The 24,593-nt window shown below is 51.9% G+C and overlaps 1 protein-coding gene across 1 annotated transcript in view; it reads left to right on the forward strand.

Annotated features, from left to right (window-relative positions):
• Window positions 1–24,593, forward strand: part of PLXNA4 (plexin A4) — a 440,680-nt gene that overhangs the window by 367,658 nt on the left and 48,429 nt on the right. Inside the window, exons 13-21 of the mRNA XM_040471931.1 lie at window positions 2,570–2,721; window positions 7,150–7,267; window positions 12,268–12,404; window positions 13,582–13,746; window positions 16,564–16,657; window positions 17,110–17,349; window positions 18,022–18,168; window positions 18,829–19,063; window positions 21,885–22,027. Of these exons, the coding sequence (XP_040327865.1) occupies window positions 2,570–2,721; window positions 7,150–7,267; window positions 12,268–12,404; window positions 13,582–13,746; window positions 16,564–16,657; window positions 17,110–17,349; window positions 18,022–18,168; window positions 18,829–19,063; window positions 21,885–22,027 (1,431 nt within the window). The remainder of the gene's footprint in view (window positions 1–2,569; window positions 2,722–7,149; window positions 7,268–12,267; window positions 12,405–13,581; window positions 13,747–16,563; window positions 16,658–17,109; window positions 17,350–18,021; window positions 18,169–18,828; window positions 19,064–21,884; window positions 22,028–24,593) is intronic.

Consider the following 24,593-nt stretch of genomic DNA (forward strand, 5'->3'; position numbering starts at 1 on the left):
CCCCCCCACATGGTTCCTGGGGCTACCACCACACAGTACCGCAGACAGAGGGGCTTCAGAGACAGAAATTTGCTATCTCTCCGTTCTGGAGGCTGGAAGTTGAGAACCAGATGTGGGCAGGACCAGTCCTTCGGAGGGCTGTGCGGGAGGACCTGCCCCAGCCTCTCTCCTGGCTTTTCTCCCTGAATTTTTCTCATTGTCTTTCTGCGTGTCTCTGTCCAAATTCCCTCTTCATATGGGGACACCCACCAGTCATGCTGGATTAGAACCCACCCTAATGACCTCATTTCAACTTGATTACCTCTAGAAAGACCTTTTCTCCGAATAAGGCCACGTTTGGAGGTACTGAGCATTTGGACTTCCACAGGTGGATTTGGAGAGGACACATTTCAAGTTATAATGCTTGCCAAAGCCAGGGTTATCAGCCCCCTTTCCCAGATACAAAGAGTAATGCCCAGAGATGCTAATGCCCTCACACCAAAGCATAAATCAAACGGTCCCTGAATCCCTGGTCTCTGGATTCCTAGATAAGCGCTCTCTCTCACCACAAAGGCAAGACACCCATAGAGATACTCCCTCACCCCTCCACTCACAAGCTGTGCACACCTACAAGGGATGGAGAAAGGCAGGTAGGGAGCTTGACCTTTGTGAGTGCACAACCTCCTCCAGCATAGTGGCCCCACGGTGGTGGTCCTCTGTATGTGCTCCCCCCCCCCCACTTCAGTCCCTTTGTCCTCCGCGTTCCTGGTTTTCCAGACACGGGGAGTCTCCCTCAGACTCTACTTCAGTCTCCTGCATGGGTAGGAACCTCAATAGCAGTTCTCGAGTTGGGGCAAAACACATGCATTTAACCTGGGGAAGGAGGGCACCTGAGCCCTACGCGCCCCAGTCCCCCTCCTTTACAACTTCCCCCACCCGCAGAGCCTTTAACGCAGAACCACCCCCAGGGGCCGCCACACGTGACTGCTAACCGTGTGTCTGCAGCAAACAGTACGACTCGCTTCCTTCTTGGCCTGAGACCAAGAAAATCACAGGGAGGAGATGGCAAATTAAACAAATCTCCCTGTGACGGAGGCTATTTACTGGCTCCATACTGGCGTCAGCCCTCCGGGGAGCCCGGGGAACCAAGGACTGGGCCAGAGATAAAGCTCCTTTTTCAGGACAACACGCCAGGGCTGGAATATCATGAAGCCACTCCTGCCAGGTGCCAGTGGGGCTTTGGGGACTGGCTGGACATACCCTCCGCCTTCCAGCCCTCCCTATATCTGCCCGCCTCCCTCTCACAGAAACGGCCCCTGCCTCCGAGGGATCTGTCTTTCCACTAAGGTGGGAACATGCATTTGAAAACCCTCACACTCACGTGCACGCTCACTCGTGCACATGTGCACGCATGGGTAAGAAGCAGGAAATATCTTAACTCGTAGGTGAACAGACTTCCCCAGCAAAGCCGCCCCTCCAGCCTGGTTTCTCTCACCCTCCTCCAGGGTGGAGCCCCCAGTTGTGGCCCTTGGGGGTGGAGAGAGTAGGAAACATTAAGAGGTGGGCCGTCTGGGCTCCTTCAGTTGCGATCCCATTGGTGTTGGCCAATATCCAGTTGCTGGTGTTCAGAGACACCAGGAATGGGAAATGTGCCCTTCTCTGGTCTTTCAAATGCCAGGAGAGGCTGGCACAGAATGTCTTCTGCCACTAGGGTCACTGCTGCGGGATGTCATAATTAGATCGCATGAACTGTATGGGGCACCTACCTCAAAGCAGGCCCTTGGTTGTTGGTTCCCAGCACCTCAGTCATGGGTTTTTAACACCAATGGTGACATCTTGGAAGGAAAAGCCATCATTTTGGCCAGTATATGAGGGTAAAGTCTAAATTAATCCCATCTCTGTTAGAAACCAAGCCAGACAATGAAGGCAAAGGGCTTGTGACAAATGCTCTTCTAAATCCAGGAAGATGCTTGGGTAGTTGTGGTTTTCAGCCCAATGACAACTTGAGAGATAAATATAGTGCCATCACTGAGAAGTCCATGGGAAATAAGACACCATCCCTGAGCTCAGAGACACAGGATCTGAAGGATGAGGAATCAGACACCAGTGATTGTTACCATGACAGTGGAGAGAGAGGGGACAACTGGTTATGGGGAAGTGACATTTGAGAAGGATCTTGAAAACTTGGTGGTTTGCCATAGCGTGGAGGGCGGTGGGCATCAAGAGGGTTGTTCATTTTCCTTCAGAATGAAACAACACAAGCAAATGCCGGGAGGCTTTATTCCGTGACTTTCTAGGAATCACCCGAGAACGGTGTATATCATGTTCCATCCCCTCGTCTCTTCCACAAAATAGGAAGGTGAATGAGGGGATTTGAACACTGCTCCTAATACCACACCCAAACACGGACTTCTCTACCCGAAGTTCCTGCCATTAAGCGTCCCAGACCTGGGTGCCCTCGTGGACAGGGGCCCAACTCAGGGAATGGGGCAGAGATGGGGAGGAGCCAGAAGCCTCTCCTTGCCCCACCAGCAAGTGGGTAATGGCTCTCTCTCGGTGCCTGTCAAATTACCGCGCTTCCTCCCTCCAGATAATCCCAGTCACGGGTCCTCGGGAAGGGGGCACCAAGGTCACCATCCGAGGGGAGAACCTGGGTCTGGAATTCCGGGACATCGCCTCCCATGTGAAGGTGGCCGGTGTGGAGTGCAGCCCTTTAGTGGATGGCTACATCCCTGCAGAACAGTAAGTGGAAGCCACACGAGACGGCTCTCTCTTGTTGTTGACCCCCCTTCCCTGGCCAACAATTGACAGCCAATGGCAAAAGGTGCTAGAGACCCTTGGGGTGGGGGGAGTAGAATGCCCCTAATATTCTAGTGTACTCCCCGCCCCTGAACTAGCTAGCTACCATATTGGCAAGTGTAGAAAGGGGAGGGGGACATGGGGCTGGGAGGGAAGAGAAAAGTGATCACTACCTCCTTGGGGTGTGACTGTGGGTAGTGGTGAGACAAAGCAAAATGAAACTCTGCAAGAGAAGTGTGAGTTCAGTTCCCGACCCCCTGCAGTCCCTAACTCCCCACTCATGTCCTCCAATTATGAAAGAAGCTAAACCTCTGGTCCTTTCTGTGGAGACTGAAAATGAAACCCCATACCCACTCTCTGGCCTGTGGGCATTTTGGATTGTTTTTTTCTCCATGCAGTTTGCTGGTGCCTGGAGTGGGTCATTCCATGATTGACCTTTACCTCCCAATCCACCTGTTAGAGGACGTTTGTGAGTCATGTATCATTGCCTTGGGAATAAGTAAGCACAGTTCTCCAGCCCAGCAGACTCTCCCATGAAATGTTTACCAGCACGATAGAATCTATCTTCTATGCCATCTTGCTGCCCCTCCCAGAGTGACACCTTACCACCTGTCCTGTGTGCGTGAGTTACTGACCCTTTGCAGGTCTCCCATGGGTATGTCAGTGCGGTTTACCTGTCAGCTTGCTGGTCTTGCGCAGGTTTCGTGATTCTGGAACCATCAGTACCACCATCCTCACTTCCTCCTGATTTCCCTCCAGATCTTCCTAAAGCGCTCTTAGTAGATGCTGTGATAGAAGGATCTATTCTTGATAGAACTCACCTCATGGCCCGTCACTGCTTATTTGCCCAAAGATCTTTCTGTGGCTCCTTCAACTTTCTGAGTCCTTCCTAGAACAAAACCAAAAGCAAGCTGCTACTGATATATTGTGATTTGGGGAACTTTAAAGTGCCCTACTCTGGACCTGCAAAGCCAGATAGAAAATATATTACTATAAAGTCACATGATTGAAATATTGTGGTACTAGTTAGATCAGTGGAATAAGATAGAACACCCAGGAAAAGAATCCTGATACATAAAAAGTCAGCGATGTGATAAAGGTGACATTTCAAATCAGCAAGGGAAGCAAAGATCATTCAATAAGTGGTCCTCATTAACTCCCTGAAAGAAATATACACCAGACTCTTATTTCACATTATGCGCCAAAATAAATTCCAGACGGATTAATGAATTAAGTGACAAAAATAAATCTGTGGAATGACTAGAAGAAAATGCAGGTGAGAATTTATTTGATTTCAAATAAGGGAAGTATAACTGTGCTAAGCATAACAGCAAAAGAAAAAAATTACAAAGAAAAAGATCAGGGGATTGGAGTATATAAAACTTAAAATTTGTTCATCAAAAATCAAAGAAAAATATGAATGATAAACTGGGACTATTGTTATAACCAATTAGAGTTAATACATGCTTTTTCTTAACATACAAAGAGGTTCCATTAAAAAAAAAAAAAGTAAATATCAGAAAATGAGCAAAGAGCATGACTGTGCAATTCACAAAGTAGACAAAGAACCAAAAGCCATATAAAAAAGTTAAAATCATTAGTGATCAATGAAATGAAAATTAAAATAATGGGGAACAATTTTTAAAAATCAATGTCCAGTGCAGATGAGAAGCAGGAGAAATAACATATTCATACATTCATATTGAGAATGTAAATTGGGACAAATTTTGTGGAAAGAAATTTAGAAGTGTGGATTGAAAGTCTTTAGTCTGGTCATAATATTTCTAGAACTTTACTTAAATAACCAGAATGCACAAATATTTATTTGCAAGAATACTTATTTTGGCCTTATTTTTAACAGTGGAAATTTGGAAGCAATTTGTGTATTTTAAAATAGGGAATTAATGGGGCGCCTGAGTGGCGCAGTCGGTTAAGCGTCCGACTTCAGCCAGGTCACGATCTCGCGGTCCGTGAGTTCGAGCCCCGCGTCAGGCTCTGGGCTGATGGCTCAGAGCCTGGAGCCTGTTTCCGATTCTGTGTCTCCCTCTCTCTCTGCCCCTCCCCCGTTCATGCTCTGTCTCTCTCTGTCCCAAAAATAAATAAATGTTGAAAAAAAAATTTAAAAAAAAAAATAAATAAAATAAAATAAAATAGGGAATTAACCAATCCCATCAATTATTGTACATGCATAGGCAGGTAACTATATAGCCATGAAATCTGATATTACAGAAGAATCATGACCAGGTGTATACTCAAGGTGTATTAGTGAGAACATCATTTACCAAGCAGACTCGAGTTTCCAATTAATTCTATAAAAGATAAAGAAGACTGAAAACATGTACATCAAAATGCTGACAGCAGATACTTCTGGATGGTTGAAATGGGGTGGGAGGAGGTATATGTACGGCAAGTGTTTTCATATACTTTCTATCTTTTCATACACTGGACGTGTGCCAGGTAGGCTATCTGGACAGAAAGGCATATCTTTTTACTGGACTCTCACCCAGAAGTTCTTTTTAAGACAGACACAGAACCTGGAAGCCACAAAGTAAAAGAAGGAGCAGTTTTTACCACGGATACTTTTAAATGTTAGTGGAGCAAAAGACATTACAAACAAAGTTGAAAGACAGATGACAGGCTAAGAGAGAATAATTGCAATACTTACTACAGACAAAAGTTAATACTGCTCATTCAGAAGCTCCCACAAAAAGACAATCCATTAGCAATATAAGGAGACAGCTTCAGACAAATCAAAGGAAAGGCTATCTAAGATTTTTTACAGCCACACACACATGCTTGAAACTATCTACATGACTGGTAATCAGGGAAATAACAATGAGAACAAAAAAGGAGATCTTTTTTCCCTATTACATTGGAAAAACTATCAAAGGATTGATAATATCTAGCTTTGGAAAAAGAGTGAAGGAATCTCCCTCTGTTGCTTTTGACAGAAGTGCAAATTGGTAACAACCCTTTTGGACCATTATTTTCTTCTACCTGTCAAACATTAAATGCCTAAACAACGACCCCGCAAGCTCCCTCCTCAGAGATTTATTCTAATAAATGTGCAATGCTTCGGGACGTATGTGTAAAAAGTTGGTTCATTTTGCAGGGTTATGTGGAGTAGGAGAAAAATCAGGATAAGTTAAATGTACATCAGGAGGAGGATAGTTAAATAAATAATGGTGCAGCCATAGTATGAAGTGCAATGAAGCTGTCAGGAAGAATACAGGAAGGCTGTACCTGACACGAGGCAAATCCACGCTGTGTCTCTGAGTAGAACGAGATGAGCTTGGAACAGTGGAGAGCCATGTTTCACTTTTATTTTGAAAATCCTGTGTGTTTATATATGTATGTTTGTATATAATTGGTCATGTGTATGTACATAACACTTATGTTTATGTGTGTGTGTAATATCACACATTATACACACACACACACACACACACACACACACGTGTGTGTGTATATTTGCAAATATATATATTCGGGCAAGTTGCCTAACTTTTTCTGTGCCTCAGTTTCTTCATTTGTAAAATAGAGATCTTAATTATATATTGATCTTGTGTGTGTGTGTGTGTGTGTGTGTGTGTGTGTGTGTATGCACACACACACTATGTGTGTTTGCATAGGTCTAGAGAAAGGTCTATGAGGATATATACATATACACCAAGCTTTTATGAGAGATTAGGAGTGAAAAAGGGACATTTAATTTTACTGTCGCACTTCTGTTTTTGAGGGGTATGAACAAATTTTGTAATTAAAACAATGAGCATTTTTAATAGGGACCAATGTGTGACTCTCCTCCATCCTTCCCCCTCCCCCCAAGCACGAGTCTCTCCATCCAGCCAAGTGGCCAGCTGGCACCGGGCGGGGGCAGAAAATACTCCACTGAGGCAGTCCATGCAGTGGGAATGAAATGCCCCTGAGTGAGGGTCTGAAAATTTTAATTAAGCCTGCTCCAGGGTCCCTGTCTGACATGCTGTGGGCCCTTGGCAAGGTCACTACCTCTCTGGGCCATGCCAGCGGTGTTCCCTGTGCTATTTGACTGAAACATTTCCCACCCTCTGATTCACAATTCAGTGGACAATTCCTGAACGAGGGAGTGGGTGTCTAGGGTCAGGACACAGGGACCCTCCCCTAGGCTCCTTACTTTCCAAGGGTCTCCAAGGAGACCCCTGTAGGTTGTATTTCCTCATTTCCTGAGAACCAAAGGGGAGCCTTGCAGGGAAGAATCGGGTGTCTTTCCCCTCCTCCTCCCCTGCCCACCCCTGAGATCCTACTGCAGAGAAAAGACCTGGGTAGGTATGGGGCCCAGGGGTCACATCTGGGAGTCCTGTGACCACAGGGTCTGTCCTCTCCTCTCTGCAGGATCGTGTGTGAGATGGGGGAGGCCAAGCCGAGCCAGCACGCAGGCTTCGTGGAGATCTGTGTGGCCGTGTGTCGGCCTGAGTTCATGGCCCGGTCCTCACAACTCTATTACTTCATGGTGAGTCCCAGCCATCGGCGACCTGACCAGCACGGGCTACAGACCTCGTGACCATGGTTGTTGCCCGGCTAGACCTCTGTGGGCAGACTCCAGGCTGCTTGTGGAAGTCTGTCCTGCAGTGTGAGAGCACAGCCCTCTAAATCTGAAAGTCTGGGTCCCAATCCAAACCTGCAGTGGCTGGCCCAGCCCCAGGGAAGCTGCTGTGGCTCCCAGGCCCAGGGCCCCCAGCTGGCCCAGTGGCAGCGCAGCCAGGCTGGGGTTTGAGCCCTGGCTCTGCTGCCTACTTGCTGGGCAAACTTGGGTGAGTTCCTTAACCTTCCTGTGCCTCAGTGTCTTCATTTCTAAAACGGGGGTGATAATGTTTACATCTACCCCATGGTATTGTTACGAAAATTACACAAAATGGCTGTGTCACCTCTCTCATTTCTTGTATGGGTGCTGTGGCAGCTGGTGTTTCTACTATGGCCTGCCCTCTCCCTGTACACGGGCACCCTGTCATTTCTATCCCAGAATCCACATTCATTCTGCCTTCCCCCCTCACCAGCACCCCTTCCCATGACCTCCTTAACCCCACCCCAACCCCCACCTCACCAGCACCCCATCTCATGACCTTCTTAACCCAACCCCCACCTCACCAGCACCCCATCTCATGACCTTCTTTACCCAACCCCCACTTCACCAACACCCCGTCCCATGACCTCCTTAACCCCACCCCAATCCCCACCTCACCTGCACCCCTACCCCACCTTCCTTTCCCAGGGCTTGTCTCCAGACCTCACCCTGACCTCCACATCCCCTCCAGCCAGGACCCTCCCTGGCCCTGCAGAGGCAGCCCCTGGTGAGGGGCTCTGCGGGCTTGGGGCTCTCGGGACCTCTCAGCCTTGTCATGTCCGGCAGGTGTGCGGGAGGCATGGGCGTCTCTGTTGCCTCTCACGCTGCCTCATTTTCAAAGTTTTGCCATCCAGTTGATTCTCGGGTTAATGACGGCCGTGATGGGGTAGTTTCCTCATGATTCTAAGCTGCTTTTGGAAGCTGGAAGCCTGAAGTGATGGATGGGCATCAAATGCTCCAGAACAGTCCAGGGGAGCCCACTTTCCACCCTCCGCCCCTTCCTCCCTCCTCTTTCATCTGCCTCCCTCCTCCTCCTCCTTCTTTCTCCCTTCAGCTGACAACTCTTTAGCACTACCTGGCAGGATCCTTCTCATGAAATTGTTTGATAAATATTTGCTTAATTGGTTGAATTTCATAATTTAATTCGGTGGCCCCGGCTTGTGGGGGTTACAGTGATGACCCAGACCAGGCACAGCCCATCCCTCGGGGGCCTGAGGTCTAGAAGGAGAGGTATGGCGTACGTGCAGATGGGAATGGAGACGTGTGCATCAGACGCCCCTCCAGCCGGCGCCCGCGCTCTCTGCTCCCCCTCTACTCCTGAAAACTTCCCCTCCTTCTAAACACAGTTGGCTCTCTCTGCACACGCAGGAGCTCACGTAGAAGAACACGCATGTGTAATGGATGGGTTTAATGGATGCGTAGGTTTACCTGGCTCTTTAGGATCTGTACCCCCACCTTCTTCTGAAAGGATTTGAGGAAGTTGCCAAGGGAAACCCAACACACGTGAAGGCAATCAGCGATAAATGTATGTGTGTCTGTGTGTGTGTGTGTGTGTGTGTGTGTGTGTGTGTGTGTGTGGAGAGAGGGCATCTATACCGTACGTTATCTGTATGTATATACCCAGAAGTTGTTAATCCAGCAGAGTCGAGATACTGAAAGGGAGACTCAGACAACTGAGGCAGAGACAGAGACAGCGCTCCCCAAGTGTTTAGAGGTGTGGCATGGATGCCAAACTTGGGCACAAAATCCAGCTCGGAAATTACCTGGCCAAAGCAAGCGCTGGTCAGCCAGTCACCTGCCCTGCAGTTTGTTTTATGTATTGTTTATTTTTTAGAGGGAGAGAGAAAGAGAGGGCGCAAGTGAGCGAGGGGCAGAGAGAGAGAAGGAAAGAGAGAGACAGAGAGGGGGAGAGAATCCTCAATCCTCCAAGCCCTGCTTGTGAGCCACTCCACACCTTCTCCGAATACCCAGCCCACAGCACCCATGGAACCTGGCTTACTGGGGATTCCGTGGCATCTGCCTGCATGACACTCCGTGTTGCCTCTTGGAGCCCCTGCTCCCTCTGTCAGACCAGTAAGTCTTTGGAGATGAAGCCCCGACTGTTTATTTCTTTGTTAGCCCCCATGGTGCTTAGACAGTTCTAAACCTTCCTACGTGTTGGACTCTCCCAAGGAGCTTCAAACAAAATGCTCCAGAGCCCCCCTGAGCTAAATCACACACTACAGGTGGGGCACAAAACTCTCCGGGAGATTCCAACTCAGCCCAGCCTGAGGGCCACTGGCCTAGGAGAAACAATGTTTGTAGAACAGCTGCTGTGTGCCCGTTGATATCCGGTTCCAGGCTTAATTCTTACAAGGAGCCTATGTTGTAAACATTCAAAAGCCCCTTCGGCTCTCAGGTAAGGTCAGTCTTGCCTGCATGACAGTTTCTGCCCCAGAGCAGGATGTGGTTAGATGCAGGGCATCAAGGTGAGGCTTCATGGAAGAAACTGGATGGAAAGGCAGGATAGGATGTTCCGTGTGGATCTCGAGTAGTGGGAAGCTGCTCCTGGCATAAGATAGGAGTGCACCTAAAGATGGGAAAAGAAGGGAGGGAGCAGGAAGGGGGTTGATGGCAAGGGAAGAGGTTGGGACAGAAAGAGAAGTCAGTAAACAAAAGAGCTGTTGCCACAAGGCAAGAATGCACCGGCCCAGTGGGGCCCTGGGACTTGGCGGTTTGTGAGGGACTGTGCTGATGCCACGTGTCCACTGGGGAAGATGTTCAGGGAGGGGAATGATGCTGGGGAGCTCGGTCTCCTCCCCCGCCCCTCCTGTGCATTTAAGGGCCCAGTCATTGAGGCTACCCCCAGAACTCCTCAGGGTCCAGGGAGGGAATGAGGGGCAGAGGTTCCCATGAGTCTCAACTGAGAGGTGGGAAGAGACAGAGTGACCCTCTCTCCAGCATCTCGGAGCCCTCATAGCCTCCCCACACAGCTAGGCAGCTTGCAGGTGGCCCTACTTGGGCCCCACAGAGAAGCCCGTGACTCCTCTGGGGTCCTGGACAGCTCGGGAACCCCTTCCCAGGGGTCCTCTGGAGACACGGGGCACGCGGGGGAGCCTCTTCTTCAGGGATGCCTCTCAGGACCTGGGGCATGCTGGGGAGCCCCCTTCCCTGTGCTGAGATTGGGAGTAAGGTTTGAGTCTGATTCAGTTTCCCTCCACAAATCAGGCCAGACTCTGATGTGTGGGTTTATTCACCCAAAAGCCAAAACCCAACCGCCAAGGCCAAGGGATCAGCATCCTTGGTCTCGTCACCCGTTCTGTCCCTAGAGATCTCCACGGAGGGAATCTTTCCCTTCCCTACCTCCATCCAGGAGCCAAGTGAAGGGGTGGCAAGTAATACAGAATTTGATTTCCCGTGCAAACCCGCCGTGAAATATTTATGAAGCATGGCTTGAATAATTAATAGTTTCTCACAACTTTAAAACATGTCTCAGTATCATCCACTCCTCACCCCCGCCCCCAGCCCGCCACTGCAGAGCCAACAAGGATTACTCCCTTCCGCCCCTTCTAGAACCCCACCCACAGGCTGCCAGAGAGCCTCTTCTTCCCACGTTGCTGCCACCCCCATCTGTCTTAACCTGCCTGTTTTTTTACTTTATCTCCAGGCCCCCCCTTGCCTCGCACAGACAGCGCCCTCTTTCCCTTCCAGACAGTGGGACAAAGGCACCGTGTGGGGGAGGTGACTGCAAGTTACAGAACCGGAAAACCGGCAGGCCCCTTTGAGATAACTTTGTTTTGATCCAGCTCCCTGATTTTGTGATCAGAGAGGTTACATGGTTTGTCCAGAATCCCACAGCATATCTGGGCAGAGCTGTTCTCCACTCTTTCCACAGCCTCACCCCACCTGTGTCCCAGTCTCCATTTGAGCCAGCAGCAGCTCTAGAATGAGGGGTTCCTTAGCATTGTGGGTGCCAGGTGCTTGGGATCTGCAGGGACCCGGTGGGCAGATGGGCCCCACGTGTGGGCCGGACACTAGGCGGTGGGCAAGTGTCCCCGCGGGCCGCCCCCCCCCCCCCCCGCATACCTGCCAGCCTCACTGGGGCTTCTCCCCTCCTCCCCAGGTGTTAGTGAGGCCTCTCCTGGGGAGGTCGCCTGCGGGCTGGGAGCCCAGTAGGTTCAACTTTTGGTGCAGAATTCTTTAAGGGGCAGGGGAGAGCGAAATCTTCATTTAAATGCAGATACGGGCTTCTCACCTGGGACTGAGGAAAGTTTTTTTCCATTAAAATGCTAATGAAAGAGCAGAGCACAACTCCAAATCCTCAGCTCACAGGTGCCCCCTCCCCATCCTCACTCCATCCCTGACCCTTCTTCACTCCTCCCCCTGGGTTTCCCTGGGGCCCTCACCACCCATCGCTCAGGCCTCTGAGCCTTTGGACAGCTCTCTTAACAGGCCCGTGGAAGGAACAGGTCACCTTCCCAGAAGCACCCGAGACTGGAGAGGTGGTGGAGAACCAGAGCTCTGGAGTCAGATCTCAGACGTGCCACTTTTTAGCTGTGTGACCTCGGGAACTTTACTTAACATCTCTGATTTTTTTCTGTAAAATAGGTAATAATACCCACCTTGTAGAATTGACTGAGCAAATAAATTATATAGAGATGGATGAAGATATAAAGCGTGCCAGTTAAAACGTCAGCACACAGCAGCTGTTACTACTGTTATGAATATAGAGGTGTAAGCTCTCAGGGTCCAGAACGTCGCTTTCCCACACAAGCGCAATAAAATCTTCATGGGCTCTTTGGGAGGCCACCGTTACTGAGGATTCCAGAAGGCAGCTCCGGGGAGCGGGGTGCTGCCTCTCTTCAGACCCTGCCCCAGTTGTGTCTCAGGCCAGATCCTTTCCTGCACAGACGCTGACACTCTCGGACCTGAAGCCCAAACGGGGGCCCATGTCGGGGGGCACCCAAGTGACCATCACGGGCACCAACCTGAACGCGGGCAGCAATGTGGTGGTGATGTTCGGGAAGCAGCCTTGCCTCTTCCACAGGTAACTCAGCTCAAGGCAGGCCTCAGGGGCCCACAGCCCAGTGGTGGGGGGCCGGTGGGGCAGCCTCAGGGCAGCAGACGACCAGGGCTAACCTCCTAGAAGTGCCTTCTCTTCCCTGAGAAAGTGGCCTTTCTCTTTGAGGGAGGATTTGATGGGCGGAACTGGCTGTGGATGTTTTTGCCTCAGTCTGGAGAACTGCCAGGCACCCCATTCATGCTGCTGCCCACCATTTAGCCTTTGTGCCCCTATACCAACCGCTGTACAGAACCCTCGGGTTCCGCAGGACTCCCTGGGGAATCTAGAGCCCCTGCCTGCAGGCTAGCCTCTCTCCAGCTGCTGCAGAGCCAGCCAGGCCTGCTGAAATCTGCTAAGGGCCCCTACCCCAGCTGGCTGAGGTTCAACCTCCAAGGGCAGCCGACTTTCTCCCCCACTGATTCCACCATCCAGGCCCAAAAGGGCACACCTTCTGTAAGCCAGGAGCCTGGGGTATAGGAGGGAGGTGGGAGGTTCGTCTGATGCAGGACTCAGATTTGGTGGGGACGTGACATTCTGCAGGAGAGGTTTTCCTGGGACAGAACTCTGCTGAGGGCTGTGACAGATCTGAAGTCAGGCCAGTGATCAAGAAAAAACTGTTCTGACACTTGCTAAAATGGTAAGGAAGAGTTCACTCAGGATTATTGCAATAGGCGCCAAGAGTATCACAAGGGGGAAGGAAAGAAATCAGGTTTGACTCCAAATACGGCAAAGACATGGGGGGATTTATAGCCAAGCAGCATAGTGAGGGGGTCAGTGATGGCAAATTACTAAGATGAATAGGAGTAGGGAGATTCTTGCTAAATGGACTTAACAGGATTCTTGCCCAAGGCAGCCCAGGGTACTCAGGTATCAACTGGAGGGGGGTCGGGAGTTTTGACTTAGCAGGATTCTTGCTAAAAATGGGGCTTGACAGGCCCAGGACAGGGCCCAAGGATAAGGCCTTGTTGAAAAGAGGGCTCAGAGGAACCTGTCTACCGTTGGGTCAAGTCTTTGCAGTAGTGCCTGGAGCTTTATATCTGAGGCAGCGCTGACTTATTGCCTCTGAGGAGCCTGACGAACAGGGAGGGGTGGGAGGGCCCTGACCCGGACCCCTGTCCCCATCAACACCCGGAGCCCAGCTCCATGTCTGCCCTCCCTGCAGACGCTCTCCATCCTACATCGTCTGCAACACCACATCCTCAGATGAGGTGCTAGAAATGAAGGTGATGGTGCAAGTGGACAAGGCCAGCATCCACCAGGACCTGTTCTTCCAGTATGTGGAGGACCCTACCATCGTGCGGATCGAGCCAGAGTGGAGCATAGTCAGGTAGGGGCAGCCCTGACCTCAATTTTCCTTCCTCAACTCTCAAGAGCCAAGGACAGTTCTGGGGCCCAGTTCAGCTTTGAGGACTGATGAGTGGGGGTTGACTCAGAGCACCCCCCAAATCAGACCTTCCTCCCAGGGCGCCCTCCTTCCACCGGGAACACCTCTGAATGGGACCCGGCCCCTGAGGCCAAGCTCTGACCGGCAAGAGCCCGTGACCCCTAATCTGAGCATTGGTGGGTACACCCGGAGGAAATGATCCCGTCATAGTGACTGCTGAGGGGGTGCCAGTCCTCTTCCCCGGAACCTCCTTTCTGGCAAATATGGGCCATAATTCCAATCCTGCTGAGGGATGCAGGAGAAAGAGATCAGATCCAACTTCTTCTTGGCCTGCTCTTGAACAAAAACGTGCCCCGACCACCAGGGTGCAATTCAGATGTCTGTCCTCTGGGCATCTGTAGCATCCTGCCATTCCTCTGTCCTGCTCTGTCATGACCCCGAGTTGTCTGCTTGCTTCGACCTTCCCTCTATTGCAAACTCCTCAAGGGCAGGGAGTAGATCTTGTTCCCTGCTCTTTTCCCGGGGGCCCAAAACAAGTATAGAGAGCGCATGTCCTAGGAGGGAGCCAGGTATGTGCTGTTACAGCAACACCCTCTAAGGCCACCTCTCACTCAGCCATTCGCAAGCTGACTTGTACCAGCTGCGTAACTTCCCGGCCTCCCCTCTGGAGAGATTCCCAGGGGGCTTTGGAAACTCCAGGATCCCTAGGGACCCACCCTCCCAGTCCCTGCTTGGTGGGGCTGTGGAGTGTGGCATCTCCCTTCAGGGAGGGAGCGCTGTTCCAGTCCCTGGGGGATACATTGTAATGGGAAGGCGATGCTAAGGGCATCCTGACACCAAGGGCCCTGCTGACCATTGGGAAACTGCTGGGTCAGGGGCTGAGGTGGAATGGAACAGGCCCTGGGGTCAGAAGGAGTGGGCTCAGCCCAGCTCTGCTTCTAACCAGCCAAAATAACCAATCACCTTAAAGGTTACTTGACTTCTCTGGGCTCATGGTTTCTCCTCCATCAGCTCCCTCCTGGGGCACTGGGAGGGGTAAGCAGAACGCATACGCACAGTGCAGTGCCTGGCCCAGCTCTCTCCCACTGCCCCTCACCCAGTCCTTAGCCCTCCGCACCATGGGCTTCAGTTCTACAGGACATCTGGCATCAGGGAAAGGGGGAACGCATAGAGATGTGGTCTCCCTGGCTGAAGCGGGGGTCAAGGACAAGTCCAGTACAGAGAACAATCTTTTAAACTGGGGTTGAGCAAACTCCAACCTGGGGGCCAGATCTGGCCATCTGCCTCCTTTTATAAATAAAGTTTTATTGGAACACAGCCATGCTCATTCATATATGTTTTGTCTGTAGCTGCTTTCTCAACACAACAGCAGAGATGAGTAATTGCAACAGACCATATGGCCTGGGAAGCCTAAAATATTTACTCTCTGGCCCTTTCCAGAAAAGTTTGCCACCCCCCGCCTTACAGCCATGAAAGGCAGCCTTTGCTGAGATCGGATGTGGTTGTCCTCAGCAGTTACCTCCTAAGACCCAAACTTTATAAGCTTTAGCCGTGATTTTAAAGTAGATGATTATGAGGCACAAAGAGGGGGGAAATTGTAGAAAGCTATTCTGGGTTTTGCCCCCCGAGGCCCCGGGAATCTAGGAAGTTGGTGTAGCCCTTTGCCTAGACAAACTCTACAGCTCCCTAAGGAATTCACAGTCTGGGTTAATTCAGCTCTTCCTCATGTCATTGTCACAGAAGTAGAGGTGTTGTCCTTCCTGGCGCTCAGTAGTGGACCCTGAGTCACGTTCATAACAAGAGGGAGGTTGGAGGTTTGGGGCCTGCCAGCCGGCCCTAGAGGTTTTGCTGCAGTGAACAAATTCTCCGATGGGGTGGGGCTCTGCAGAGTGAGGCTTCAGACTGCTCCCAAGAGTCTGGGCTACTAAGGATCAGTGATGGGGGGGGGGGGCGGGTCCGTTGGTAAACGCGTGTTGAATTGGTGATGGAGAAGATTGGGAGATGGCCAGATAGCAGAATCCCGTTGTGGAACACCGCCATGGGCAGAAGAGCCTGTCTGGGTTTTACAGGAATCTCCCAGCATGCATGTGCACGTGTATGTAGGCGCATGCTTGTGTGTGTGTGCACGTGTTGGGGGGGGGAGGGGGGGGGGGAGGGAGAGGGAGCGGGGCGGGGCCCAGGTGGAGGGTGAGAGGAAGCCAGGGAATAACTGGGAGTGCAGAGATGAGCAGATGCATAGAGAGGTAGAAATGAATGTGGGTGACAGAGATTCTTTATTTGCCAAGCTTGTAACTGTTGCAGATGAAATTGTAGTAATTTCTGGGGAGGAGACAGTGCTCAGACCCTGGAGGGTCTGGTGGGGGGCCTCTTGGAGCAAGGCTCTCATTAGGCCAAGGCTAGTGTGAAAATCTCCCTGAGATCGGTGAGGGCTGGGGCAGACACACCAGGGGCTGCGGAGAAACATCTGGCTCCAGTCAGGAGGCTTCAGAGCCTCCACGGGTGTCCAAGCTCTCGATGAGCCCAGTGCTGGACAGCCGCAGACATCTGGTTATCACTGTCGTCCCCTTGGCTGCTGAGAGCTCATCCTTATCATTATTCAGTCAGTTTGTCATCATTGTCCCTGTGAACATTATCACGCCTCCTGGCTATCATTGTCTTTAATGTCAGAGCTCAGCCTGATTGATCATCATCATCATCTTCAAGTGCCTTTGCTATTCCTATCCCCGTGTTGACACGCCTCCTCCTTTCTTCCCCGGGCAGTGGAAACACACCCATCGCCGTATGGGGGACTCACCTGGACCTCATACAGAATCCCCAGATCCGTGCCAAGCATGGAGGGAAGGAGCACATCAATGTGAGTCCAGGGTGGGCAGGGAACACGGGCAAGGAGCATGAGCACCACTCAACATGTCCTGATGGGACCCAGACACCCTGGAGCACTGGGACGATGGGATGAGGGAGCAGACATGAGGGCATTTTCATACCTTGGGGTACAGGCACGGAAGAGCAGTCACTTCTGGGGGTTCTGGGGTTTCATATCCTCATTCCTCCACCTTTCAGACCTCCGGTGCTGCCCCTTAGCTTAGAGATCCCCTAGTCACTGCCACACCCGCTGTGGACAAAGCAGATCTAGATGTCACTGCAGAGTCTACTGCTTGAGTGCCCAGGTTGTGTGGTCGTGGCTGCGGAGGGGTGGCAGCCCAGGTCAGCGCCATGCTGTTTGATGGCACTGGGGGGACCCTGGTGGGTGTGTTGGGGCTCTATGGGTTCAGGCGCTGCATAAGTCCCCCTTTCTGGCTCCTCCAGCTCTGTGAGGTCCTGAACGCCACTGAGATGACCTGCCAGGCTCCGGCCCTCGCTCTGGGGCCCGACCACCAGTCTGACCTGACCGAGAGGCCTGAGGAGTTTGGCTTCATCCTGGACAACGTCCAGTCCCTGCTAATCCTCAACAAGACCAACTTCACCTACTATCCCAACCCCGTGTTTGAGGCCTTCGGGCCCTCAGGAGTCCTGGAGCTCAAGCCTGGCACTCCCATCATCCTGAAGGTAGAGTGAGGTGGTGGGCGGGGGGTGGGAAGCCGGGAGGCTGCTGCATGGAATGGGGATGCTTTTCAAGTGCCAGAGAAAGGCCAGAAGTCATGGGCTCTGGCCCAATTTCATGACCGCCGTCCCTAGCAGAGGTTGTGTCATAGTCCAGAGCGTGGAAAACACTGCCTCCGAGTTTGTATTGGGAGGCGAACTCTCTTTACAGGCCGTAGAGACCTGATCGGGGCAGCTGGACCCATCCTGGCCATCTGCCTCCCAGGCTTCCTGTGTCCCCCGAGTCCAGGACCTGGGAGGTCAAAGGCGCACACTGCTTCCTCCCGTGTAGCCCTTTGCAAACCACAGCATAGGGTTTCTTTGGAGCATGGGTAGCAAATTAATTTTAACTCCTGTGACAATTTCAATCAATTGGTACCGATTGACTGTAGCTCTGTGTTGAGAGGGATTCTGAGGCTGCACTCGGATGAGCTCAAAAGAGTGCCCCGATCACTGACTCCCCACCGAGGAAAGGGGAATGGCAGTGTATGTGCCACAAAGCTTTTGGACTTGTTGTGGAAGGTGGCCTCTCCACCAGCTCGCCAGCAGGATGGGACCTCTGGGTGGGAGACGTGGCAGCCAGCCAGGAGCTATGATGCTGACTCTGGGGCGGGAACCGAGGCTCTCCTGTCCCTCCAGGGCAAGAACCTGATCCCACCGGTGGCTGGGGGTAATGTGAAGCTGAACTACACGGTGCTGGTTGGGGAGAAGCCGTGCACGGTGACGGTGTCGGATGTGCAGCTGCTCTGCGAGTCCCCCAACCTCATCGGCAGGCACAAAGTGATGGTGAGGCCGACGGGGCCCCGATCTGGATGGGGCGGGCACTTAGGGATGCGAGAGTGTGAGCGGACTGGCTCCATGCTGGGCTGCCAGGGCTTTCCGGGAGGCGATTCTGGCCCGCTCAGAACTTCCTTCGTGGCCACCCATCACCCCTTGTTCCTTCTCTCTGTCATGCTTCCCACCTCCTTCTTGTGCATTGTCATTCTTTCCTGACGCTGGTGCTACAATAAAGGCCATGCAAAACAGCTCTAGGGATGTGCTGCATGGCCTGTTACAGGCTAGAGACCCTTCCAGGAGAGCACCGTTGTTGGCCCCAGGAGGGCCATAATATGCTCTGCCTCAGTCTTCCAATCCTTATGATGGGATGAATCTCAGGGAGCGGTCATTGAAGACGTGTCAGACTTCTTTAGGTCCCAGTCGTGGGCTGTTTCCTTAGGAAGACGGACGACATTAGTCCCGGCTGAGGGAATTTGCAGCTTCCCGTCTGCGGGGGTGGCCTGCTCTGAGCCATCCGGACCCATCCCCAGGCCCCCACACACCCTCTCCTCTGTTCCAACCCACGGCGGTTTTCCTCCCTCGAGCCCTTTCCTTCATCCTGCCCCGGGGCTGCTTCCCCGGGGTGCTCCGTGCCCGCTCCCAGCTTCCTCTCGCGTGCTGTGCCCCCAGGCCCGAGTCGGTGGCATGGAGTACTCCCCGGGGATGGTGTATGTGGCCCCGGACAGCCCGCTCAGCCTGCCCGCCATCGTCAGCATCGCCGTGGCAGGCGGCCTCCTGGTCATCTTCATCGTAGCCGTCCTCATCGCCTACAAACGCAAGTCCCGCGAAAGTGACCTCACGCTGAAGCGGCTGCAGATGCAAATGGACAACCTGGAGTCGCGTGTGGCCCTGGAGTGCAAAGAAGGTACTGGAGGACCGGGGACCATCCCCCCGCCCCCCGCCCCAAGTCTGTGCGCGTGCGCCTCACACAGGGCAGGGGGCTGGGCACCTGCAGGCCGCACTGGGGGCCGGGTGTCTAACTCTGCTCTCCGAGCCTGTATCCAGACAGATCCCTTATCCCAGCAGACCCACCCCTTCCCGGGCGAGGCCGCCCTCCCCTCCCTCCAGATGCCCCCTTCCCCTCTTTCCCCAGGTCAGGCTGGGATCATCCTAAGCTCCGTGAGAGCAGTTTCCAGCTCAGAATCCTGGCCGCTGGGGTTTTATGCTCTCCTGTTGGGGACACCTTGGGGTGTCTTGACATGACACATTCAGCAACCTGCAGCTCCCTTCCTTGAGGGGGAAGGTACGGCTGTAGGGCTGATTTGAGATGTAGAAGGAAGAGGGTTTCCCAGCCTGTATGTTTAAAAATTACCAACACCGCCATGATGTGAAATGAGCTGCGCTAAATCCAAGAAGGAAATTTAGGAGTCAGACTCTTGTCGCCTGCCAGATATCATGATATCATTTCGTGAGTCACCCTGGGAGGGTCTGAGTGGATTCTTTGCCGTGGATTTATTCTCCGAGCCAATCCGGCCTGTACCTGGGGCTCTCCCATCCCTACTAGGGAAGCCGCAGCTCCCTCTGATGGGGAAGTGGGTCCATCCCGTCCCCTCAGTACATCCTTAGCTGTCAACACTGGCATCTGCCTTGTGGGACTGTTAATTACTGCCTTTTATTATATTTACGCTGCTTAATTTTTTTCTCCGCAATGTACTCTTCCCTCTAATTAGGTGTAGTGATTAGAATCTCTTTTATGTGTGGCAGGCACGAGGCTTTGAATGTTGGAGGCGCTTAGTGACTTGAAGGAAAGCTACAGACAGATTAAAAAACCACCCCCCTCCCTCTCCTCTCCGCCAGCTGAGCACCCCCAACAGGGAGCGGGCAGAGAGGGGAATGTGAAGCCAGGTTCCTCTCAGAAAGTTCTGGAGAAGGAGGAATTAGCAGTCAGGGAGTCCAGCCGAAGAGGGTCAGCGGAGGTGCCAGGAGAGGGCCTTGGCTTCTGGCTCGGGAGAGAGCTCTCCTGCGTGAGTGAGACGAGAGAGGTGTAGAGCAAAGTACACGGAGATTCGCCATGGAAGTATTCGTCGGGGGTGCCCAGAGCTGGCTCTGGAACATGTAAGGGGCAGCTTGGGTTCAGGGAAGGTGACTCCCCAAAGACTTGAGAGTAAGCCGGGACGTCACCCACATGCAAACCCAGGCCCTGCGCTGGCCTGGCCTCTTGAGACATAAACACACACACACGTGCTTACACGGCCACAGCAACTCACTGACACACACACACACCCAGACGGTCACTCACGCACTCACACACAGACACTCACTAATGCCCACGCACACATTGCACACATTCCCACAAACACACACGCGTGCCTCACTCAGGACATACATGAATGTTCACCAGTGCTTTCGGTGACAGCACGTGCCAGACGTCTTACCGAGTCCTCCTCCTGCACACGTGTGCACACACACTGGTGTGAGTTCTACTTGGAGGCGTTATGGTTGCTCTGCTTTCGGAGTCGTTCGCCTTGGCAGGGCCCCCCCCCCCCCCCGTGTCAGTGTGACCAGGGGTGCGGACGGAGAGCAGTGCAGGGGAGGTCTGGAGCAGCCTCTCCAGGGGCCCGGGTGGGGTCCTCACGATTCTGTCAAATGAGAAGCAAATGAGAAGCCTCGAGGCCTGGAGACCCAAGGTCCGTGGGCCCAAGTTGGCACTGTGGGGTGCAGTGGGGCCCCCGTCCACAGTGCCTGGGGCAGCCGTGTTGTGTTTGTGTCGTGTGATCAGTAGAGCCCACAGAATACTGTTTTCCCATTCTTGTGTTTATGGAAATCGTAAGAAGTATCGTTTCATCAGTGCCCACTGGCTGTGTTAATCCATGCTGGTTGTGTGTGAACGTGCGTGTGTCTCACGCATGCATGCACGCAAGTACGTGTGCGTGTGCCCTGGAGGAAGACGGAGCAGGGGGACATTTCTGACGGCCATCCCGGGGCAGAGGGTGGCCTGGGAGGAGGGCTGTGCTCAGGACAGAGTGTGGCCGCAGCTTTGGCGCTGTGTGACCACCTGGGCCGTGTGCTAGACTTCCTTGGGGGCAGGAAGGAAGGGCATCTTGCAGCTCCATGACCATCTGGAGGCCTGAGCTGCCTCCACAGACAGCAGTGCCCACATGCAGACCATAATTCACCATGGAGTGGCATCACCTTGAGGAAGGAAAGACAAAGATACACCCTGCATATCTATCCAGAAGGAATACAGTAATGTGGCAGAGCCTTCGTCTTGGCCCCATTGGGTGGTTTGTGGTGTGAAGGCTCCAGTGAGCTGCGTGGCCCAGAACTAGGACTGCAGAAGAAATTGTTTTTCACTTTTATAAGAAAGCCCACTATAAAACGCAGAATTAGGAATAGACCCTCCACCACTGGAACCTCTCCCCGCCCCCCCCCCGGCGGGGGGGGGCCCCCTACCCCCCCGCATATTCTGTAAACCAAAACCATTCAGGCCCCAGCAGCAGGACAAATCTGTGGACAGCCACCCCCACCCATGCTTTGGAAGGGATTTGGCCCAGGACAAGCCTCCTTGTGACACATTCTATCTCTCCTTCCTATATCATTCACCCCAGCTACTTAAAACATCCCACGTTATTCCTGCACACCTGCAGCCTATTGCCCGTGTCTCCTAAAGGCCTGGGTGAGGGTTCTGAGCCTCAGACTCGAGGCCCACCCCAGCCAGCAGTCTCACGGGCTTCCCTTTGTACCAGCTTTTGCCGAGCTGCAGACGGACATCCATGAGCTGACCAGTGACCTGGACGGAGCTGGGATCCCCTTCCTGGATTACAGAACGTACACCATGCGGGTGCTGTTCCCAGGGATTGAAGACCATCCTGTGCTCCGAGACCTCGAGGTGAGAAGTAGGACCCGTAACCAAGCCTTCCCCATCAAGGTGCTAGTGCAGAGAAAGGTGTCGGTGACCTGCAAATGCAGCCACCTCATCGGGAGGTGAGAAAGCTGAGGCCAGGGAGGGGATGTGACTTGCCCAAGGCTTCCCCCTACCCCCCGCTTGTCAACGGCAGCCAGCCCGTCCCTCAGGAGGAAATGGGGCCGAGCCAGGGAGCCATCTGAGCAGAGATGGGAGTAGATTTGGGTTCTAGGGGTCATGGAGCCCTTGAGAATTGAATGGAAGTTGAAGAAAAACTGTACATATACACAAAAACAACACATCTGGCAGCTAATGTAACGAGCTCACGGACTCCTGTTTAGGAAACTCCCATGATGTAAGGGATTTCACCACATAGTTGGTGCTCAATAAATACATGTGGAAAAAAGAAGTAATGTGCTGGGAAGGGGGGGTGGAAGCGTGAATGATAAGAATATAACTGTCTTTTGTACCAGCAGGACCTCATCTTTTGAACATTTTATCTCTTCCTGTCTAGCATAGTATCTGGCTTATGCATATATTCATACTGTGCTTTGTTCCGAAAGGGATTTCGGATGACTTATCAAGATAAATACCAGAGAAAAGTGAAAAATATAAATGAGGAAACCAGGGCAAAATAATAATCATAAGGCATAATCGCTGTTAGCAGGCTGCCGACTAAGTTCCCGGTCCAGTTGTAAGTACTTCATACGTGTGTGCGGATTTACTATCTCACAAGCAGTCGGAAGAAGTCGCGCTTCTTTGAGAGGCAGCAAAACTAAAGGCACAGAGAACTCCGGGGCCACGCAGCTGGGAGGGGGTGGCACCAGGATTTGAGTCCTACAGTTAGACTTCAGGGTCTGTGCTCCCAATGATGAGTCTTTGCACATCACTGTCGTGCCTTCGGGCTCTGGATACTTATTAGGACGGATCAAAACTCTCCAGGCAAAGCAACAGTAGAGATTAAGGCTAATTCCAAGACTTATGTCGTGCATAACATAACAACAGACGCCTCGCTCGGGGGTTGCACGGGTTTGCAGGTACCAACCCCTGCGGGAACATCTACACGGTTGTTCGAGGGGGTGGAGACGCTGTGCGTCTCTACAGAAAACACAGCAAGTCCCCAGGGACTTTGGGGCCCATATGCATTTCTCCATAATTGTTGAATAAATTGTGTGCCAGTGTGTGTGTGTGTGTGTGCACGTGTGCACACTGCTATAATGAGGGCACAGTCACTTCTGTCTGGAGGAGGGTCCGCTCGGCTCCTCAGTGGATAGATACCAAGAGGCACTTCCAAAGGCCGTAGGTGGTAGGCTCTGTGTCCTCACTGATAACGCACCTCTGCTCCGTGTGCACGTCTGCTCTTGTGTGGACACGTATAAGGTATACAGGTGTGTCGTATAAACAAATGAAAACATCGGCTATATCATGATACGCTCTTCCTTTTCTTGGTCTCACCCTTCTTTCTAAATGAATATTATCTTGTTTATTAATGTGTTTACTTGTTTACAGTTCATATCTCTGTAACCCCCTCCCCCCACACAGGCTGCATTCGAGCAATAACCGTGTTTATTTTATAGACGTTAATACCAGAACACCAGGTGGCACCAATTTGGTGAATGAAAGAAGTCACTCTATAGCCTAAGACATATAAAATCCACAATTGTTTATGAAATTAAAGCACCATGCCTATGAGTTGACATTTTAAAAGGATGTAGGTCTTAGATCTAGCAAAATAAAGTATTATAGTTGACATATGGCTCTGGTAAGTTAACAAATAATTGTTTAAAAATATCATTTGGGGGCGCCTGGGTGGCTTAGTTGGTTGAGCATCTGATTCTTTTTTTTTTTTTAATCCAAGTTAGTTAACATGTAGTGTAATGATGATTTCAGGAATAGAATTTAGTGATTCATTACTTATATACAACACTCAGTGCTCATCCCAACAAGCGCCCTCCTTAATGCCCATCGCCATTGAGCCCTCCCCCCACCCAACACCCCACCAGCCGCCCTCAGTGTGTTCTCTGTATTTCTTATTGTTTGTCTCCCTCTCTGTGTTTATCTTATTTTTGCTTCCCTTCCCTTATGTTCATCTATTGTGTTTCTTAAATTCTGCATATGAGTGAAATCATACGATATCTGTCCTCTGCCTTGGTCTCACTCTTCACGCCTATGCCCCTCTCTCATTCTCATTCACTTTTCTCTTACATTTATACTTTTTCCAGCCTCATTTTTCACCTGCTTCAAACGACTAGGGTGTTAGTCCATGGAAGAGTACGCACTTTCCACATGCATTTGCATCTCCAGGGATTCTCAGACTCTCAAGCCTGGCTTGGCACGAGTTTAACATACAGACTAGGGCAGTACGTTCCCAAGGACTGCCCGAGGTGGTGGCAGGAGAGTTATAGGGCTCCTTCTCCTACAGGAACGCATGGGCAGTTGTGCAGGTTGAACACTGCAGTGCTCCAGATGGCATCATTCATATGCAGCACCTTTGGGGTTGTTCAGTGCACAACCTGCTTCACTGTCTACAGCAGCCCTGTGTACCAGGACC

This window comes from Herpailurus yagouaroundi, unplaced genomic scaffold, assembly GCF_014898765.1.
Source record: "Herpailurus yagouaroundi ecotype Mexico unplaced genomic scaffold, PumYag 100, whole genome shotgun sequence".
Classification (NCBI taxonomy): Eukaryota; Metazoa; Chordata; class Mammalia; order Carnivora; family Felidae; genus Herpailurus; species Herpailurus yagouaroundi.